The sequence below is a fragment of the Chaetodon trifascialis genome, chromosome 1 (assembly GCF_039877785.1).
Source record: "Chaetodon trifascialis isolate fChaTrf1 chromosome 1, fChaTrf1.hap1, whole genome shotgun sequence".
Lineage (NCBI taxonomy): Eukaryota > Metazoa > Chordata > Actinopteri > Chaetodontiformes > Chaetodontidae > Chaetodon > Chaetodon trifascialis.
Genome location: NC_092056.1, coordinates 5,038,768 through 5,060,542, shown reverse-complemented (window position 1 = coordinate 5,060,542; position 21,775 = coordinate 5,038,768). Strand labels below are relative to the sequence as shown.

At 39.6% G+C, this 21,775-nt stretch overlaps 1 protein-coding gene across 1 annotated transcript in view; it reads left to right on the top strand.

The window, feature by feature from the left end:
* The window catches only part of kcnq1.1 (potassium voltage-gated channel, KQT-like subfamily, member 1.1), a 34,139-nt gene extending 16,481 nt beyond the window's left edge, over positions 1-17,658 (top strand). Inside the window, exons 6-17 of the mRNA XM_070965909.1 lie at positions 1,601-1,741; positions 3,250-3,360; positions 4,275-4,370; positions 4,563-4,679; positions 5,527-5,665; positions 10,180-10,236; positions 12,119-12,248; positions 15,296-15,371; positions 16,112-16,206; positions 16,379-16,425; positions 16,534-16,595; positions 17,392-17,658. Coding sequence (XP_070822010.1) covers positions 1,601-1,741; positions 3,250-3,360; positions 4,275-4,370; positions 4,563-4,679; positions 5,527-5,665; positions 10,180-10,236; positions 12,119-12,248; positions 15,296-15,371; positions 16,112-16,206; positions 16,379-16,425; positions 16,534-16,595; positions 17,392-17,658 — 1,338 coding nt within the window. The remainder of the gene's footprint in view (positions 1-1,600; positions 1,742-3,249; positions 3,361-4,274; positions 4,371-4,562; positions 4,680-5,526; positions 5,666-10,179; positions 10,237-12,118; positions 12,249-15,295; positions 15,372-16,111; positions 16,207-16,378; positions 16,426-16,533; positions 16,596-17,391) is intronic.
* The last annotated feature ends 4,117 nt before the right edge of the window (positions 17,659-21,775 follow it).

Sequence of the window (21,775 nt, the reverse complement as noted above, 5' to 3'; positions counted from 1 at the left end):
AAGAATCATGCACTTAGAGGTTGTGAGCAGGGATGTTAGCTGAAGGTGTTACAGGCTCTCATATTCACTGCCAAGGGTTTGTTGCCCAGAAAAGTCCCAACATTCAGAAAAAAATGCGCTGTCATCTGAAGAAATACATCTCACATGATGAGTACCAACGGGCCTTAAGTGCTATTTGTGTATGGTAATGTAAGAGTAGGTTTAAGTTATTTAAAAGAAGGCAAACAAACAGCAGCCGCAGCCATTTCCAGAATGGCTTTTCAATAATGCTGCTGCTCCTCTGTGGCACTCTGAAAAATTTGGGAGCGACAGTTTTGGGCCGAGACAGGAATAAGAATTTTGCTCATCAGGAATTCAGTCCCATTTAGTGCAGTGAGTGCTCCGGTACTGTGAGTGGTTAAACATGGTTTAAATCACATACTAGGTGAGTGCAAAGAGAACATTCACTTAAAGAGCTCTTTCACAAAGCAGCCGCCCAATTACAGCCAGACAGGATAAGAGCCAAAGCCAATTAGACCTCCTGAACAAATCTCAGACAGTTCCTTATTGAATCTGCATTAAGACGCCTCACAGTTCTTTTGAATGCAGTGGGAGAGATCAGCTGTCTGAGTTTGAAACTAATTCATAATAATTCGATCAGTCAACAACCCTTCAATGATTAGTGATTATTACTGAGCATACTTCAACCCATACTTAAACTCAGTTGTACTTGCTTGCTTTATAGCTGCAGAAAGCATAATGGTACAGAAAGTGGTGAACCTCGCTGAGCCTTTCCACGACGCAGCTCTCATACCCAACCATGATACTATCACCAGTCTTCTGTTGCTCCTGTCCCAGCTAGTTTGATTGTGTTCAGAATAAGCTTATATGTAAAAAAAAAAAAATCCATAAATCCCATAAATATTGGTTGCTATTATACTATTTTTGTTATTATGAGGAATGCATCATTACTTATTTGTTAAAGGATGAAGTAGGCAATATTTAATATTCTTCTTACTGTCAACAAATCCAACAAAAACACCAAAATCAACTATGAACTGAACCCACTAACTCGTGCTGTCTGAGTAACAAAGTCTGGTATGATTTAATCTTTTGTGCCATCGAGCTCCATTGTTTCCTAAAACTTACAAACATGTCATACTGGTGCAGAGGTTGCTGTGTTTCTTCATTATAATGAACAAGCTTATTTTCAGTCAATCCCAGATACACCATCCAGCCAACACAAATACTGAGTAGCACAGTGAATGTGTTGGGATCTGTGGATGTATGTATGTGTCTAAATGTAATATTTACTCCTGCATGAGTAAGATTTACTAAAATCTACAACGTCCTTCTGTGCTTAGTATTGAGAAACTAATGAATTGTTGGTTTCGGTCTCATTTGCTGATAATCTGAAAACACAGAATAATGTCAAACGCAGTCACACTAGACTCCAGGCAGTCAACTGGTAAACTGATATTGTGGCAGTCAGAAGGTATTGCATAAGAACGTATATATAGATTGACAGACTTCATATCATATAATCTTATGGTGTCACTTTGCAATGATCCCTTTGTTGCTTATTGAGTTTGAAATATGCATTTGTGCGTATTTATTTCAGGAGCTGATCACTACCTTGTACATTGGCTTTCTGAGCCTGATCTTCTCCTCGTACTTTGTCTACCTGGCAGAGAAAGATGCGGTCGACAGCAGCGGCTCCACTGAGTTTGGAAACTACGCTGATGCCCTGTGGTGGGGAGTGGTGAGAATCTGTGTGTGTGTGTTGTGATGGTTGCTAAGAGCTTAGTCAAAAATATTTACTTATTTAGACCTGGTCCAGTCACTGTGGTGCATGTCTGTGCGTATGATGCTTTTTGAGTGATTTGATTGTATAAAATCTTGAATTCATTAATTTATTAGAGATGACTGATTCCACTTTCATGTCTGTATGATAAATATCAGGGGACTGTTAGCTTAGCTTAGCTTAGCGTAAAGACTCAAGAAGAGAACAAAGCAGCCTCCCAGCACCTCTAAAACTCATTAATTCACACATTATTTCTTATTTGTTGAATCCAACATAACCTCATACGTGAAAGTGTTGACTTTTGGACACTAACAGTGATCTGGGTTCCTCCAAATATGGGATTTCTTGCTCTTTATGCTACGTCATCTGACTTTCTCCTTTGCTCCCATCATAATTATAATGGCCACTAGAGGTCGCCACCTACGAGTGTACACATGGGTCATAATTAATCTTGCTTTCTAGTCTTTATGCTGAGCTAAGATAACCACCCGCTGTTCGTAACAGACATTAAAGAGGAGTCAATCATCTCATTTAACACTCAGTGACAAGGCAAATAAGCATTTCCCAAAATGTCAAACTATTCCTTCAATTACCTGTTAATTAAGTCAGCTTGACTAGATGCATCTTACATATTTCAGTTACTTATTAAATTCCTATAATTCATTTTATTTTTTATTACTTCAAATAACTGTTAATGTGAGGCTCTCTACCTGAACTGCTTCTGATGTCACATTTTGATCAGATTACAGACTGTATTACTATAACATTAACACTGACATTACGTGTATCATGTTTAAAGGAAAGTCACATTTTAAATACTGTTTTAGTGGCTTTCTCTGTCTGACTTTCAACAGCAGGATTTTGCAGAAACCACTGACTTGTTTTAAACAGTATTTGACGAGTGAAAGGTCAAATATAGACTGTTTTATCTGTACTACTGTTGTTACAGTAGGAGTTGTGTGAACACCCTTGGGCACATCCAGTGGGCTGCTAATACAAGCAGCAAAACAAGTACTGTAGATAATACAAGATGAAATTTTATTTTCAGACAATAAGTCACCACCCACTACGCCAACTTCAGGGACTCTGATATTAAAAAAATACACACACGCACACACACATGCACACACAGCAGACTCATAACAACTTCTCTGTGAGGTTTACTTACAATATCCACCATCAGTTTTATCAGGTTTGGGTTCACTTTCACATCTTTCACATCCTCACAGTCTGCACTGGCTTCTCTCTGCGCACGAGATGTAAGTGAGAGTCAAAGGAAAGGTCAGAACTGGCCTCATGCTTTACAGTCAACACTCAAAGTAGATTTATCAACATGCTAGCACTGTCATTGTGGGTTTGTTAGCATTTACCTCAAAGCACCACTGCACAGAGCCTCTAGCATGGCTGTGGAGTCCTAACAGCAGTGCACAGCCTCTTGCATTAATTCCCTTGTTTTTTTTCCAAAGGTGACAGTGACCACTATTGGATATGGAGACAAAGTGCCACAGACCTGGATTGGAAAGACCATTGCATCCTGTTTCTCAGTCTTTGCCATTTCCTTCTTTGCTCTGCCAGCAGTAAGTGGAAAGAGAAATTACTGAACCAGAACATCTTTCTCGCTGAGGTGTCTCGCATGTGCTCACAATGATGTGTGTTTTGTTCAGATTCAGATACCAATCCAAAAAAAAAAAAAAAAAAAACAGTCCCTGATAGAGTGGTGGTTTTAAAAACTCTGTTTCTATCACATTAATTCCTGCTGAACCAAATATATAATTAGTTTGGTCTTTTAAGTATGTACTAAGAAAACATAAAGTGCCTAATTAAGGCCTCACTGCACAATCATATAGCAAAGCTGGCTCTGTTTTACCAGCCACTGCAAAGATTTGAAAGGATTATAGTTAAACAGTGCTGAAAAGATTAATACAAACTTTAATAATGTGTGCATTAAGTGCTGTAAGGACCATGACAAACCACACAGTGGCTTTACATCGTACTATAAAGCTCCTGCCAGGCTATAAACAAAGACAGAAAGCAGCTCACAGGGCTGCATTAGATTTGGTCCTTTTTGTTACTGAATGCATGTTTGTTTAAGTTTGATTTAACGTCTTTTGTGTCGATGCTCTCGGGTCCTATAACCCTGCAGGAGACAGTTTGAGGACCTCAAAGTTGAGATATGCAGTAACGATTGATAATGCTAATTCTTTGGTTCAATGATCAATCAATGACAGTTTTCAACTTGTGATAGGAAGCTGAGAAAAGCAAGGAATCCCTCACATTGAAGTAACTGTAGCCACCATAAACGACTGAGGAACATTTTAAAGTGAACAAACTGAATAATAGACTTAAATGTTTCAGCACTGAACAGCACAACATTCCTTAATTTTTGGTTAACTCTGTGTTTATTTCTGTCTTTTGAATCATGCTGCTGCCTGTAAGTGCGTCGTTAAAATGGAATTAATGAGCAGTATCTCTGCTGTGCTGTTGTTCACAGGGAATCTTAGGCTCAGGCTTTGCCCTGAAGGTGCAGCAGAAGCAAAGGCAGAAACACTTCAATAGACAGATCCCTGCAGCTGCCTGTCTCATTCAGGTATTTTATATTTGACCAAAAAATACTCAAACAACCACAATACAGCCGGGGGACTGAACTGTCTGGAAGCCCTAGTCTTATTACTGAGACCGTCCTTTCATGTAACCCTTACTTTCTCTCTTGCATAGAACATATGCTGGCATGAAATGAATCCTGTCCAACCAATATATTGCTATTTTCATGCCCCTCCAGACATCATGGAGATGTTTTGCAGTGGAGAACTTTGATTCTGCCACATTCAAGATCTTTTTGCGAAAGAGATCCAACATCCCGGCCTCCACTCTGTCCACCCCCAAGCCCAAGAAATCGGTTAGTAATCACATTATAGATTTCACTGTAACAGCTTGTTATAGTCAGTTTTGAGTTTATTATGTACACAAAGGCAAAACCAATGCAGTATGAAGCAACAGCTCTGCAATACCATAAATCCTACCTTCATGAAGGTTATGTTGTTTTTTTTGTTGGTCCAACTTTATGGTTATTTTGAAAGCTGTAGTTTGTGGTGGGTTGAAAGTGGTGCTACAGTTGGACCGATGTGATGCGTAGTTCAGCTGTAATTTATAAATGAGATAAAACAAAGTCAAAAGGAAATCGATTCTGTCACTAACTGACACTAGCACAGACTCAAGGGACGAGAATCTGCATTCAATTATTGCACGGTGTGATGTGTCATAACTGTGTCACAATTTATTGTTGTGGTGATTAAAAACCAAACTGGTTAATAAAACTTGAAATTTAAGCTATAAAAACATCGTCATTACTGTAAAATGTGTGAAATCTGTGTGGGGGGGAATGAAATTAAGTCAGCAATGAAAATAAAAAGAGATATGCAACCAAGACGACAGCCAGCAGCAATTAAATATTGATACCGATTATTTTAGCAGCAGCTTTACTGCTACTTGAGTACAGACCACGCCCACACAGTCAGCTTCGTAATAATAGTGCAGAAATATTTTTGACCATGTTTGCAAAGGGCTTATAAGGTCTCACACACGTACACACCCACGTCTGCATAAATGAAACCATTTGAATTTTTTTCAATGTAGAAAACTTAGTAGGATCATTATTTGCTGTAGAGTCACTCAGGTGCCAGACAAATAAACACTCCTCCACAGGAAGCCTTTGTTGATCTGAGATGTTTGCATTTATTGGGCAGGTGAAGATAAGGAGGAAGTTGAAGAGCACTGACAAGGACAACGGTCCAACTTCTCCCACAATTCCCAGCATCACCTATGACTCTGTATTTGACAGTGGGAGGGAGCTGAGTTCAGATGTTTACAGCACTGTGGGCACAGGTACTGTACTGTACACACATGGTGTTACACTGAGGTTGCACCTAACAGGGCTCACACATTTCACCAAAATCCAGACTCTTTCCATGTATGTATGGTTTCTAATCTTTTTTTGCCATAAACTCAATTGAAAACAGTTCCTTGATTTTTGTAAATATATGCATATTCTGAATTTGATGCAGCAACACGTTTCAAACATGTTTGGACAGGAGCAACTTGATGTGGAATGCTTCAAAAACACCTGTTTGGATCATTCCACAGGTAAACAGGTTCATTGGTAACAGCTGATAGTGTCATGATTGGGTATGAAAGGGGCATCCTGGAAAGGCTCAGTTGATCATAAGAGAGGATGGAGCGAGGTTCAACACTTTGTCAGTTTGTTTGCTTTCTGTTTTTATGTATATTTTACACAATTGTTTTTGGAATCAGGGCTGTAGATGGTTTAAGCAAAAGCAGAATAATCATTCACAATGTCACTCAAGATGCAGATAAGCACAGGAAAGAAATAACTAAAGCTGCGCTGCCTGCACATGCAATGATCACACAGTGAAAAGACCACAGGAAGGGGAAGCAGCAAAGTCCAAGTCAGTCACTACGTTTACATGCAGTCAATATTCTGGTTATGGTCAATATTCCGGTTTCTGAAACATTCAGAATAATGCGTGAGCAAACGGGTAATCAATTGGGATATCCCGATCAAAGTCACGCAGTGCGTGTCATTTCAGCTTCTTCTTCCTGTATCCAAAAACAACAACAGGCGACTGTGTTCGTTTGCGCTTTGGTGCTGGTGCTGACCCACCACCAGTACTCGACACTATTCTGTCTCACTTTCTTCATTAATGGAAGGCGAGAACGTGAAGAAATAGGAAATGGAGCCGGAGCTGTGCCATCCATATCCATCCTACCTGCACTCAAAAGACCAAGATTCCTTGCGAATAGAACATGCGCAGAACACAAATTAATGTTCTGTTCGATGGGGATATTCCGATAGGCGTATATATAACCAAATATTCAGGTTAGAAAAGGTGTAACCCAGGGGTCATATTCAGGTTTTTCAATAGGGTTATTGGTGTTTACATGGCCGTGCGCAACCGGGTTATTGCTGATATTCCGGTTATGAAAGGGTTACTTGACTGCATGTAAACGTGTGTGGTTCTGTGTGTTGTGCACCATGTGCCTCAGTTCATTTCAAATTTGTTGCAGTTTTTATGAAAGCAGAATTAATGATTTAGTATTGAAGGAAATAACGAAGGCTGCACGGTGGCACAGCAGGTAGTGCGTATGCCTCACAGCAAGAAGGTCGCCGGTTCGTTTCCCGGGTCGGGCCTTTCTGTGTGAAGTTTGCATGTTCTTCCTGTGCATGCGTGGGTTCTCTCCGGGTACTCCGGCTTCCTCCCACAGACCAAAAACATGCTCATTAGGTTGATTGGTAACTCTAAATTGCCCCTAGGTGTGAGTGTGAGTGTGAATGGTTGTATGTCTGTATATGTTGCCCTGCGATCGGCTAGCGACCGGTCCAGGGTGTACCCCGCCTCCCACCCGTTGACAGCTGCGATAGGCTCCGGCCCCCCCGCGACCCCGAAGGGGATAAGCGGCATAGAAAATGGATGGATGGATGGATGGAAATAAGGAAAACAGCAGGACATCAGCTGACTTTCATTTTACAGATGTCTGCCTTCAGTGTTGCAGCGGTTACACACACAGAGATGTGGACTCAGAGGCAGAGCATTTAAAAGCAATCAATCGTTTACTTTGTTAGAAGTTCAAGGCAGAGCTCAGCAACAGGTAATCAGTCATCAAACAAAGCAGGCCAGGGGCAGGCAGGCAAGAAAATTAACAATGGCCGAAGAGCTAAGACTTGGTAGCACATTAGATAATCTGAGACATAACTGGGGAAAAGAAGGCTGTTAAATATGCAGGGAGATAATGAGTGGATGGGGAACAGGTGTGCTGGTGAGAAAGAGATCAGGTGACTGGGAATAGCAGGAAAACACTGAGGGCAATAATGTGCAAGTGGGGAATGGCAGGAGAGGTTAAAGGTTTGGAATTTGGTGCTGTGTCTGCCATTTTCGTAGTTTCCTCTCGGGTGCGTGCTGCTTATGGTTTGGCACCTGGTTGCTGCCTTTTTTATGAAGTCCCACCTGTGTGCCATTATTGACTCGGAACTACACACCAACTGCCCAAAGATCCCAACCACGGCAAAATAACATGAAAATACAGGCAGAGGGAATAGTCTCTGCATGTTGTTTATGAGGAAAATGTTGCATGATACACTTTTAATAAATGTAAAAAAAAGCAAAAAATGTGCAACAATGAAACAGAGGCAGGTGTTGCGACAGGTGCAGGGTGTTACTGCAACCATAGAACAGAATTTAGTGATAATAAGGAGCAAAAGAAAAGTGTTCAGTCCAGTCCAGTATTCAGTTCAATAAATACAAGATGGATCGCCATGAAAGATTGCAGGAAATGCATGGTCCCCAGAGGATTTTCTAGATGGATGAGGTGCAGGCATTCATGATCCCCAGATGACGCATCCTTTGACTGATTTTTGCTCTCGAGCCTCCATGAGTTTAACATTTTTGGTTTTGAGTGAGATATCTTGACAAGTACTCGGCAGTTTGGAGAGAAATTTGCTGCAGATATTCAAAGTCCCTTGAGGATAAATTGCAGTGACTCCAATGAACATTCATGTTGCACCATCATCAGATATAGATTTTGTACAGGTTTATGACCAAATACCTGCAAACTAATGAGATTCCCAACAGCTTCAGCTGTTTGTGTTAAGTGCTAATTAGCAAAAGTTAGCATGCTAACGCACTAAACCAAAACTACTTGCTGGAGGAAAGAGCAACAACATTTATATGTCCAGCAAAAAAAGTGAGCATGTCTTTTCCTTTAACTGCTAAAAGATGTCTCAGACCTTTTACTGAATGACAGAAAATGGCCCTTGTACATCATCATTGCCATTATATAACATAAACATGCTTTTATGTCATCTTATAAATACAACCTCCTCTTTTCCTGCCTGCCATGAGTCACTCGCATCCCTCATTCATCAGATTGTTTAGATAGACAGATGGACAGACAAACAACATATTACAGATGTGAGTTGACCTTCTGACAATCCTTCTCAGAGACTTAGAAAAAAGTAACAGAGCTGTTATCATCAAACTTCAAGACTACAGAGTAACAAAGACTCACTAATTCAGTATCATCTTTTCTAATCATTTCCTTTCCTGTTTATTCATTTTATCCTTGATTGTGCCCTTAACGTTTTCTCCTCATTTAGTATTTTACATTTATTTGTAAACCCCGCCTTTTGAAAAGATTTCTATGAATAAAAAGAATCATCACCATTATCATTATTATTGTCAGTGCTGCATGGAGGACCTTGCTGGATGGAGATGAACAAAATGAGATTCAGGAGAGGACAATCTGTTTGCTGTCCCCCACGAGATAAATATAGGCCCATTTAGCATGTCCATAAGATGTAAACATTTGCTTGGATCATACTCTTTGACGTTCTTATTTATGTTGTTTATAACCTTTTTCTTTTACACCAGCTGGAAACCTGAAAAGCTGCCTAGATGCGTGACCGCAGTGCTGCCACCAACATGTACTGTGCAAATGATTTTGCTTTGCAGAATTAGATTTGCTCAGTTGTAAAGATGTATACGTATGTGTCTGTTTGCTTTGTGTTCAATCGAAATCACTGCCTTTGATTGGAAGATAAATAGATTCTACAAGTTGTACTGCACATCTAACACCAATGGCATGCTGCTTTTACAGTAACTGTGAATCATTGAAATGAATTGCCACATTGCCATCTGGTGTGCGATTGTATTGCCTGGGTACACAAACCGATGATGGCTCAACAGCTCAGATACTTACAGAGTTGTTCAAATTCAGTAATTTCGGGTTTAGTTTAAGTTTCGTGGTTTATCTATACCAACTAGTAAGTTGCCAGTTTATTAGGAACACCTAGCTAAAAGTAATGCAATCTAAGCAGCAGTTCTGCAGTTAATCCTACCTTCAGTAAGATTATGAGTTTACAGGTGTTTCTGTGCGAATGAGGATAAGTCACAGACAGCTTCTACCTTTTCTTTTATCTTTCTCTTGAAGTCTGCTCCTTTCATCCAGTTTGACGGCTTATTTCCTTGTCTCTTTCCTCTCTCGATGTTTTGTCGTGTACCTGGTTTAGCGGGATCCCACACACTGGGAGGATGTGGTGAGCTGCTGTTAGTGTCCACGTCCTGCACTCGTCCTCAGCACACTTACTGTCTTCTCTCACTGTCCAGTTTAACAGTCCTTTTTATCCTCTCAGTTACTATAACAGCATGATTTTTCTAATCAGTGCATGATGCCCGCTGTGTTGTGTTCAGTTCTTTGCTTATTTTTATGAGTGAACATGAAATTCCACTCTTAGCACGTAGTTTTTGACTCTCATTGCTGCAGTCCTTTGTTTGCCCTGTGGTAAACACTGATGATGTTTGTGTTTCTCTTCATGTGTGCTTCAGATCTCCAGCAGTCCTGGACATCTTTGTCTTCCCTTCAGTTCAGCTCACCCCCTCCAGGTAACACCATCTGTTGATATGAGTGTTTTTATGTTGCTTTGTTTACTCCGTAGACGATAGTTGCATCACAGCTGGGGTGGGGCTTGTGGACAGGCAAACCAGGCAGTTGCTTGGAGCCCCTGGCCACTAGGGGGGCCCGGCCACTTATTTACAACAAAGATTATTGATAGGCCTGGGCTTTCAGGGACCTCTGTTGGTCCCTGGACCTCACTTTGAGAACCACTAACCTATTTTTCAGTATTCAGCTCAAACGTCCCAGAAATTGTGCATTTATGTGTGCAAAAAACAAATTTTTGCGACATCTACGGGTGAGGTGGGGGCCCCAGGGATTTCTTGCTTGGAGCTGCAAGAGACCCTAGCAACGCCACTGATCACAAGGGTCAAATGTAGACTTAACTATAGTTTAAGTAGACATCTCAAGTCTAGTAAAAGGTTGATATGTCAAGTTGATCTATGTCATGTGAAGTAAAGTTGCACATTTAAAAAAAATTGAAATAAATCATATAGCCATATATGTTGTGGATTATCACGCAGACCCACCAAGTGGTTAAATTACTCCTTTGTACTCTGTTATTGAGAAATATCAGTCAGCATGTCATGGCTTGTCGTATCACATCTCTCCTGGTTGACAGCATCAATTACTGTAAGTCCATTCCATTCAGAGTCCATTTAAAGCAGACACATTTCATTTTCACACGTCAAACATCAGGCACAGGACCAGCTGTATCGCCCGCCTCTAGCTGGTGCAGTTTCAAAACACACTTTCAAATAATTACAGGTCTTCAACAACAACTCTGCTGCCTTTGCTGTGCACCTCTCGCCAGGCACGGCAACAACTTTATGGATTTCAGGTTATGGTAAAAATCTGAGATGTCCTATTTCTCGGTCTTTTCGTGTTTTTGTTTATTAATTTATTCATATTGTTTTTTTATTTTACATGAATCTGACACCCACACCTGACCAATCCATGTGTTTTTAAGACCTTGTATCACTAAATCTGAGACCTAAAGAAAACCAGCCTTGTAACCTTGAATAGTAGTTTTTTCTTTGCTCAAAGTGACAGAGATGTGCTTTTCACACAGTGAGATGACTCACAGGTGATGCTGTTAATGCATATCTTTTTTTTCCCATCTGAAAATGACAGCTCTGTTACAATATTGATCGGGATTATGTACATTCAGGGTCAGTAGTCACACATGGTCATAACATTCCCATAATGAAGAAGCCTTCCCTAAAGCAACAAGCTTGGACATGGAAAGATCAGCCCACCCTCACCAGAAAACAGACTGTGTAGGTCGACTGCAAGCAGGTTATTACAACCAAGATGTATGGTCATTGTTAGGTGACGACCTCTAGTACCTGTGCTAATTAGCCGTTGACGTGTTTTAACTTACATAATGTACTTAAGTCACATACACAACAGTAACATACTTATTTGAACCCAAACCATGACCTTGTTCTAAACCTAATCAAGTAATGTTGGTGATTAAATCTAAAAAAAACTGCAACTGTTTCACTACATTAACAACATGATGACAAAGGTCCAGTATGACGAAGGTCAGCCTTCGTCATACCGGCTTGTCACTGGTGCTCTCCGATGGTGATATTAGTCGTTCTGGGAGTCACTGGCAGTTGACCTATTGACTCAATAGGTCAATTGCTAATGAGTTCAGGTATGAGGGTGTGCTGTGTAGGACTGTTACACACCATTAGTGCAGCATGAGATCAAAAGAGAGCAAATCAATAAATCACATTGTAAATCACCAAACCTGAACCTGACCTGAACCCTGAGCTGGTCAACAAATGTTCTGGCTGCACAGATATATATTATAAAATGAAGTCTAAAGCATGTTTTCATGTGTGCACGTGTGTGAACACGCAGTGAAAAGAAACCCTGGCCTTTTGGACGTCCACTCCCCCACCCCCCTCCGGAGGAACTGCAGCTTTGCAGACGACCTGGAGCTGGAGTCAGAGCGACACGGCGAACTGTCACCTGCCACCTCAGTGTCACAGTGAGTTCACCGCCACTGCATTAATGCTGTGTTTATGTGTGAGAATATTTTGATAAGCATGTCGGAGAACAGTTGCATGTGTATTTTCCTCTTTGTAATTACCTTTGTGATATGCCAAAACCCAAAGCTTACCTGTCTGTTTGTAATGATTCTTTATTGAGGAAAAGTACTTGTTTTTGCACTTGCACAGTGAGAGACTGAGACAGATATGAGGAAATGAGTGTTAAGTAACTGCAGTGTAATGGAAGTGCACAGTAAGTGAAACAAATGGAGCGACACTTGTGACCCATGGGATTTCCTTGCTAAATGGCGGGGCAGTGATGCTGCAGCATTGTTGGCAAAGATCACCCTGTGCTCTACTGACTCCAAAATAAGTAACCAGCTGTTCTCAGAGAGCAATAACACATCAAATCCAATGCTTAATTGAACCATTATGAGATACCACTGCTTGTTTTATCCATGATGAGAAAACATCTGGTTAAAAAAGCTTGAAAAATATTCTTCTTTTTTGTCAAATATTTGTGAAAAACCTTAGAATTTACGATGAATCACAGACTGAACCGTCTTGTTGACAGCAGGGGAGAAAGCCCAGTTGAGTCATCATTGCAGGATAACTCTAAGATGCAGTATAGATTGTTGATATTGAATTGTTCCCTTCCTCGGTATTGACATTGCAGTACAGAATGTTTTGGTAAATTGAAGATAATTGAGGTTTTAAAAGTTTTAACAAAACCAGCACACTTTAGCACAAACAAACAAAAATTACACTTCGAGTAACACACCGGACGTGGGTTTTAACGCGACTCTGAAAGAGTCGGGATGGTAACAGTTAGGTAGGTGGGGAGAAAAAGTTCCTCCTTGAAATCTTTTTCACGTTTCTCGGGTTGTATTGTGTTTTTCTGTCTTACAAAGCAGACCAATTGCAAGAGAAAACAAAAGATGCAAAAGCTGTTACATTCATGCACTGAGGATGCATTAAGCCAATGCAAAATGCTTCTCCTTTATTCCGACAGAGATTTTAATTGAATACATGGAAGCACAATTTTGCTGAAACACGAATAATGCAATTTTAATCAGGGCAGCAACTGTTCAGTAATTGCCAGAGGAGTCAAAGCTAATCACGTTGTTTATGAGAAAAGTGATGGGATAACAAGGATGTGCTACCTCCAGAACTGATCATAAGTACAGCAACTTTCTGAACTGTTAAAGAATTTTGAATTAAGAAACAGAAAATATTATTAAACAGTCTCTGAACTCCTCTAAAAACAAAGCTTCTCACCCCTGTGAACTTATATTTCTACTTTGCTGTTGTGGTAGGCAAAAACTGGAATTGCAGCTCAAAGTGCTTTATAACAAAGAAATCACATGCACCAAGTGAGGGCTTCACTTAGAAAAGACATAGAATGGACATAAAAAGAAACAAAATAGTTAAAGGAAAATAAGATATATTGGTGTTTTGATTAATATTTAGTGCACTGGCTTCCCAGATATCAAAAGACAGTGTGTTTCAAAGCTTTATGTATTGTATCCAATGTAAAATATCCTAATCAGGTAGAAGCATGTAGCATATAGCATACTCAGACGTGTGACTGGCATCCACCTCTGTACAACAGTAAATAAGCTTATTTCCAAAATGTTGCACTGTTCTTTTAAGGATTATAACCCTGAAAATTTGCTCAAGATTTATACGTGTTTGTTAATGTTCGGGTAAAGAGAAGACCCTCTCTCACAATTCAAGCTTCACTTTCAGTCCAATTCTAAATCTCTCATTGGGGTTGAAAGAAACTGTGTATTTCCCTCACTGTCTGTTTCTGGTTATATCACCACCATTTGTGCTGGAAAATGGATTTCTGTAACAGGTCATGGAGCACAGTATTTACATTTCACGACATGGTGCTAATTTGACAAAATGTTACGAAAGCTTTATTTGAAAATCAGTCCATTGCATTGTCCGTGAGAAGTCCATTATGAGGCACACGCTGACCTTGTTTTAGTCTTTCACCTAACTGGACTCAACAAAGAGCTCACTACTCTCCAACTCACAGGCTCATTCAGTGCTTCTCCGGGCTAATGAAACTGGTGAGTAACAGCTCTTCAATAATGCCCACAGCATAAAAATGGAGGCTAAATGCACTGCAGTCACTCTGTGTTTTTAATAATGATATTCAGAGAAACTTACACCTTAAAAATCATCCACCCTTTGTTCTTAGTGCAGCTCACCTTGATCACTTTCAAAGGAAGGGAGAGGCTTCAAATGAAGGATGAACATTAAACTGCTGCACTGACTATTTTCCCCTAAACTGAGAGGGTTAGGGTATGAAGGCCGTGGTGAACCATCTTTTTATAGTTTCACACACAAGAAAAATAAAACAGGGGTCTCAAGAAAATGATGCTGTAACCTAGATGTTAAAGCTTTAATTCACTTACAAAGACCACGCCGGCAAGATCAGGATTTATAATGGTTTAATGCATGCAATGGATGGAGGAGAGCAAGGATGATGAAGGATAATACATCATCTGGAACGGAGAGATGAGAGTCGGGAGACAAAGGGAAGGCAGGATGTAGGGAAGAAGGGATGAGGGGAAAGAGGGATGAATGATGGAGGGATGATAGTCAAGGGACAAAGGGAAGGTAAAATGTAGGGATGGAGGGATGAAGGGATGATGAGTTAAGGGAAGGCGGGCTGAGGATCGAGGGATGAAGGGATAAAGGCAGGAGGAGCGAGGGATGAGGGGATGAGGAGTGAGGGATGAAGGGATGAGGGGATGAATGGATGAGGGCATGAGGAGCGAGGTATGGAGTGAGGGATGAAGGTAGATGGGCAGCAGAGTAGGGGAAGAGGGGTGAGGGATGAGAGGATGAATGGAGAGATCCAGGCCATGGATGGATGGAGTGTGAGCTGCTCTCTTCCTTAGTTATAAAACTCCATTGAGTTGCTTTCTTTTGCTTTCTCTGTTATTTTTTTTATTTTTATTTTTTTTATAAAAGTAACTTGAACAGTAATTTCATAGCAACATGAACACATTCTTTTGAAACTCTTACACAGACTGACAGATTCACACCGAAAAGCCATCCGGGTGATCCAGAGAATGCGTTATTTTGTGGCCAAGAGAAAATTTCAGGTAAGTATGACGCTGTTACAGCACATAACTTTCTCTACTTATACACTGGTAAATAATAGATTTTAAAATGTTTTTGTAAATAAAAACATCACTTACAATGTACCAACCCCTCTGCACTTTGAGGGGACTGAAGACAATCTGGTTTCACTCTGAAGCAGTTTTTCAGTGTTAACATTTGACTAATGCAGCTAACCTGATACTGATTTACTGAGTTCACACACATTATGTACAGTTGTCATTTAGCATCTACAATTTGACTTCAAACTCCTTATGAGCAAACTCCAGGCTCAGCTGCAGAGCTTGGGGAGTGGCGATAATAAATTTTGGCCCAGGTCAACATCGGTTCAGACCTACAGGTGGACAGAGTTAAAGCTAACGACGATAACAGCTGCAGCAGAATTAGCAAGTGTTTGAAATTAGAGCAGAGTTTCCAAATGAGAAGCGCAGCAGCAGCATAGCACAACAGAACAAGTAAGCAGAACTTCAGCAGCTTAAACTGATTGCCTTAAACTGCTTGTTGCAGCAAATCATCTACTTAAACCTGCTACAGGGTTTGTTCCTGTCAATCATCAGTTAATTCACTGACTATGAACTCTGTATGTGGAGAATTAGTATTTGGTGTCTGTAAAACCTCACCGCTCCTGCAAACACACAGTAAGCTCAGCAGCAGAGACTGGGGAGTGACAAACAGAAAGGCTTCATGCCTGGCAAGAAGTTAATATATTTTTTTTTTCTTGTAGCAAGCTCGTAAGCCATATGACGTTCGAGACGTGATTGAGCAATACTCCCAGGGTCACCTCCATCTCATGGTGCGAATCAAGGAGCTCCAGAGAAGGTAAACTACTTAAGAGCTTTATTTGAATTAGATTGGCTAAAAAATGGTCGATAATGTTTTTTCGCAAGCATGACAAAAAGACAACATGAAGCACGAGAGTGAAGGAATGAAGGAGGAAACACAGAGCCACTGTGTGCATGTCTATTCTTCTGACTTCCATTGCTTTTCTCAGACTGGACCAGTCTTTGGGGAAGATAACTTTGTTCCAGACGAGCTCAGGTAATTAATCACTCCACTGCTCTCCCAAAATATCGTACAGTAACTATGGCACAAACCAGAGTCCTAATCCTCCTGTCTTATTTGTTTGACTATTGTCTCCCTCTGAAGACCGAGCCAAAGACAAAGGCAACAACTCCATCGGATCCAGACTCAACAGGATGGAGGACAAGGTGGGATTTGTGCAACTTGAGAGGAACGCTGGAGTAATAATCCCTCGCCTTTCACCGTTTCACATCATTTCTTTCGTTTGTAAAAGAACAAAGTCAAAAATTTACATGGCTGTGTTTGTATTCATACTTTCAACCTTTTTGAAAATGTTACAAACTCCCATCAAGAGGATATTGATGATACCACTGCAGTTTCACTTCTCACTCAAATTGGGAATAGTTTTGGATCATGCAACAAAAGTTTAACTGGCTTTTTCTGCTGTAGTATCTGTGCGTAGACATCTAGCCCTGTTATTGTTGATTCAGATATAAAACTTTAACAGCTTGTGCCAGTTCCTCAGCACATAAAGAGAAATCATGAGACTGTTTCTTTCATTTCTTGTGTTGTGTGTCAAAACAAAGAAAAACAGTTGGATCACAACCTCCCCGAACTCCCTCCCTCAAGTGTGCCTGACATTCCTGCCTTGCAACCAACCAAACAACATTCATCTCTTGTTTGTGAATTAATGATGATTTTCAGTTTCATTTGTTTTCAACTGGAAAAAAGTTTGTGAAGGTGTGACTTATAGGGATCCTAATTTTCAAGCTAAGCACTCTGTTGTATCCTTCAAACTTGTAATGAATACCTGTTAAACATGAATAACTGCAACATTCTTTGTTTGAACACACAATTTACTCTCAAGTGTTTAATTTAATTAGAGTGAAAATTAGTGAAATGCATAGTGATGACTGTGCTGACCTGGAGTAAAGACTCCACACCTGAGCTTTTATCCATCAATATTTGATTAAACTCTCACAGATAACACACATGGACCAGACGCTAAACCGCGTGGCAGAGTCACTCACCTTTCTGCTGGACCAGAGGGACGTCGGTGAGGGCGAAGGTGGAGGCAGGCAGAGGACACGGCTCGGACGGATCTTTCCCGTCCTCCCCAACCATGACAGCCTGCCAAGCTATGATCAGCTATCTTCATCACCTTTAACCTTTTCTTCCAACACTGCCAATACTGCAGCTTGCCCCAACCCTCCCCACAGCACCACCATTAATCAGGATGAGAGCTACTAAAACCAAACAGCCTATCTATTTATGTGGTAACTAAGGATATCCTTTATGACTTTCATGTCTGTTTTACTAAATTAATATTATATTATACCATCAAACTGTATAATTTCTGTGAAAACTGCTCTTTAATTGCAGTAACTAAAAAATAGAGCTAAAGTCAAGTTTAATTGCCATAACTACACTCTTGGTAATCTCTTAGCTCTAACTGCCTTAGCACTTAATGCACTTATCTGCCACACAGATACAGAAAACTAGAAAGTTCAGTGAAGACTAGCTGGTGAGAAGGTCCTGACCAGCCTTAGCTAAAGCTAAAATTAATTGTGCTTTCCTAGCTGTCTCCTGTAAATCAAAAATTGTACTTTTGAAATTGAAGGCCTCAGTGGAAAAACAGATTTGAACCCAGGTGCATGGCTCAGACACAGGTGGTGAAAAAAGCAGTCAAATTTAGTTTAGTAGTCAAAATTCAGGCAAAAGTCAAAAACCAGGCAAGCAGATAAAACAGGCAAATTTATCTGAAAGAGGTCATGCAGTGAAGCAAATGTAAATTTGGACGGACACCTAGCAAAACCAACAAACCAACATGCCCTCATACCGAAACGACTTTACGAGTCTTCTTTGTGTTTTGCGTCCTTCATAATTACTATGGCCACTAGAGGTCGCTGCCTAACAAACACGAATATGGATCATAATCAGCTGCTCACAAAGTCGACCTATCGGGTTGTTTTTCTGGTGAGGATGGGCAGAGCAAATCAGATACATTCAGTTCCTATATGGACTGTACACATTCGAAAAAAAAGCTAGTTCACTGGAAAAGAAAGCTGAAAAAAACATGATTTCCTTGCATTCGGTGAAGAAAATCCAAGGGCAGATGGCAATGCTTTTTTGTCTGGATAGAATGAAAAGTCTAAAAAGATATAAAATGAAGGTGTCATCACTTTTGCTACACAGTTTGCCAAACAGCCCTGAAAAAATGAACCTTTTTTTCTTTCTACTTTACTACTTTGCTGAATGTTGGCATTGTGGTATTTAGGTGACATATCAGAGGATGTGGCACATACAAGATTTATTTTTTACTTTGTGACACAAGGTTGTAAAAAAAAAAAAAGAAGCTAGTTGTACTTCCTTTATGCTGCTCACAAAACAAATTTCTAACAGTGACTAAAGAAATAAATCAGAAAAATAAAACTGTTTTTATGGTGGAATATGGAGGATGAATTGAGGAGGTACATATGTGAAAGAAAAACATCATTGACTTTTCAACACTGATATTTCGGCTTATTGTATCAGTTTCATTGAAGTGCAAAGTTAAATAGCTGCCTTTTTGAAAACATTCGCCTATTTGAACGCCAAAGACATTGCCACAGCCATGGCATCATATTCTGTGATTCAAAACTCTATATTGTGTTGAAATTACAATAAATTTAATTGCATATTTCGCGAGAGGCCTTACATTTAAATATTTCACTTGAAATCTTTCAGTTTAGTAAATTGCTGTTTTAATTTAGTTTCACTTTTTGTAAATGTTTAGAAATAGCAAACAAAATGTATCATGTCTCTGTACAGTACGATGTGATTTATATGTGTTATTCCACACAACTAAATGAGGCATTAGCTTCTATAAAATAAAGAAAAACACCCCAAATCCATGCTAATGTTACTAGCTTAGCAGATATCTAAGACTTTTTGATGCTGGTGGTATTCAGTGATTGGGTTTGATAAATAGGAGCAGACGTAACTGTTTATGAATTTTTTGAAAGAGCTGACATGTTGGCATTTCAGTTTGTTATTCTACATAACTAAAGCTAATGTGACTAGATTGGCAGATATCAGAAGCTACCATCTCAGCTTTGGATGCTAGTGCATTTCACATAATTCGGTTTTGTAAATAACAAGCAAAAATGTTTATGAACATTTTTGAAGAGCTGACATCTTACCAATTTAGTTTGTTATTCCACATAACTAAATGCAGCATGAGCTACCTAGTTAGCTAAACTCCCGCTAAAGCTAAGATTATAGCTTAGCAGATTTTAAAAGCTACCAACTCAGCTTTTGACGCTAGTGAAATTCATGTGATTGCGTTTGATAATATAGAGACAGACAAAACTACTAAATAAATGTTTTGAAGAGGCAATTTAGTTTGTTATTCAACACAACTGAATGTGCTTTAATTCTAATTCTGTTAAAGCTAATTTAACTAGCCTAGTAGATTTCAGTAACTCTCTCAGGTGATAGGGTTTGCTAAATAGAAATAAACTCCTTTAGAAAACCAGATACCAGATATATTTCATTCCTATGAGCTATGGACTGTGCATAATCAAAATAGAGTTTGTTTTAAATTGAATCAGTTAAAATGGAAATCTGGAAAATCCCAGTTTGATACAGAGGTGCTATACTGCATTATTCTCTTGCAAATCCAAAGGCAGATATGCATTATGATCTTTCTGTTACAGTTTGCCATGAATCTATCTATCTATCTATCTATCTATCTATCTATCTATCTATCTATCTATCTATCTATCTATCTATCTATCTATCTATCTATCTATCAGCTGCTGCTTTGCTGAATATTGGCAGCATGATATTTATGTGAAATCTCATCAGACCCGGGGATAAATGGGATTTACTGTATGTGAAGAGAAACATCAATATTGACATTTCAACACCAATTTTTCAGCATATTGTATCAGCACTAGTTTCATAGCTGTGAAGTGCAAAGTCCCTTATTTCCCTGTAGGAGTCATTATTTGCCTTTTTGCCTTATTACACTTGACATTTATTCAGGTTAATGCCAAGTGCCTTAGCATCATGTGCTGTGATTGTAAATTGCATTCATTTTAGGGTAGGAGCTTACATTTCAATGGTTCACTTGAAAGTTTCAGTTTGATCAAATGCTATTTTTACTGTTTTAATCCTATTTCACTTTTTTTGTAAATGTTTAGAAATATTATTCTGTAGCAATAAAAGATTGCGGTAATTATTACAGAACGTATATGTGTTGTGTCTTGTGCCTTAAGGGGAATCTCTGACTAAAACAAATGAGCTAAATATTTCAGTGTCAGTGAGTTTTTTTTATTCTTTTGCCAGAGGTGCTTTGATAGGAAGAAAAAAGTTATGCTTTTACATTAAAAAGTGAATGTTTTTACATTTTTTTTCCCTCCTCAGTCATTAATCAAATGGATGCTTCACTTTTGAGTTTGGGGATCCATTCAAGTTACTGTTTCTTACTAATGGTGTATCAGTCGTGTTGGCAGCAGAATTTCCTTTATTGTTGTGAGGTGGGGGTGGCGATGTTATGTCCTCGCTGGCCTATGGAAATAGCCAAAAGCATGGCTGAAACCATGCTCTTTACACAGCTGACCTTTGGGCAGCAGATGGTGACCTTTTCCCTGCTGGCCATCCATGGGGTGTCCAGGCATTCCATCACACAAGTGGCCATGTAGAGAAAAGGCCCAGTGACCATCTGCCTCTGGTGTCCATAACAATGGGCCCCACCCTCCTAAAGTGTGCTGAGGGTGGATGGCCTTTGTGCTGCCCAGGACTTGGGTGAGGGGAGTGGGTTTTTTTGTTTTGTTTTGTTTTGTTTTTAGTGGTGATATTTGGGGTATTGGGAGAGAAAAGGTGTAACAGTCATAAACACAGAAACAATATAAAGGATTATCTAAAAGAGCACAGACAAATAAATTACCTTCTACATGAATAACGGCTTTGGTTAAACTAAGAGTATTAGCATCTAAGGCTGCAATTTACGAAGATGATATTTGCTGAATCATGCATAAAGCGACAAATGCACTTACATTTTTAATGATTTCGATGAATTTCACTGTTGGATTTCAAACCGGTGCATTTCTGAATCCATATACACTCCTAGATGTCTAATGTTTCAAATTAAAGAAGCCTAACTCAGTTTTGTACTTGCAAATCCTAATGTTCCCTGTAATTTCCTCATTTGAACAGTTTGATCAAAGCTGGTTAGACGAAGCCACAGTCATGCAGATTAATGTGATCTCCAATCCTGAGTAGTAAAATGCACACCATAAGGTTTATGTGAACAAGAAGGAAAACACAGATTCAGCATTACTGTGATAGTCATTGATACAATCACTGCATTTTTGTGAAATCT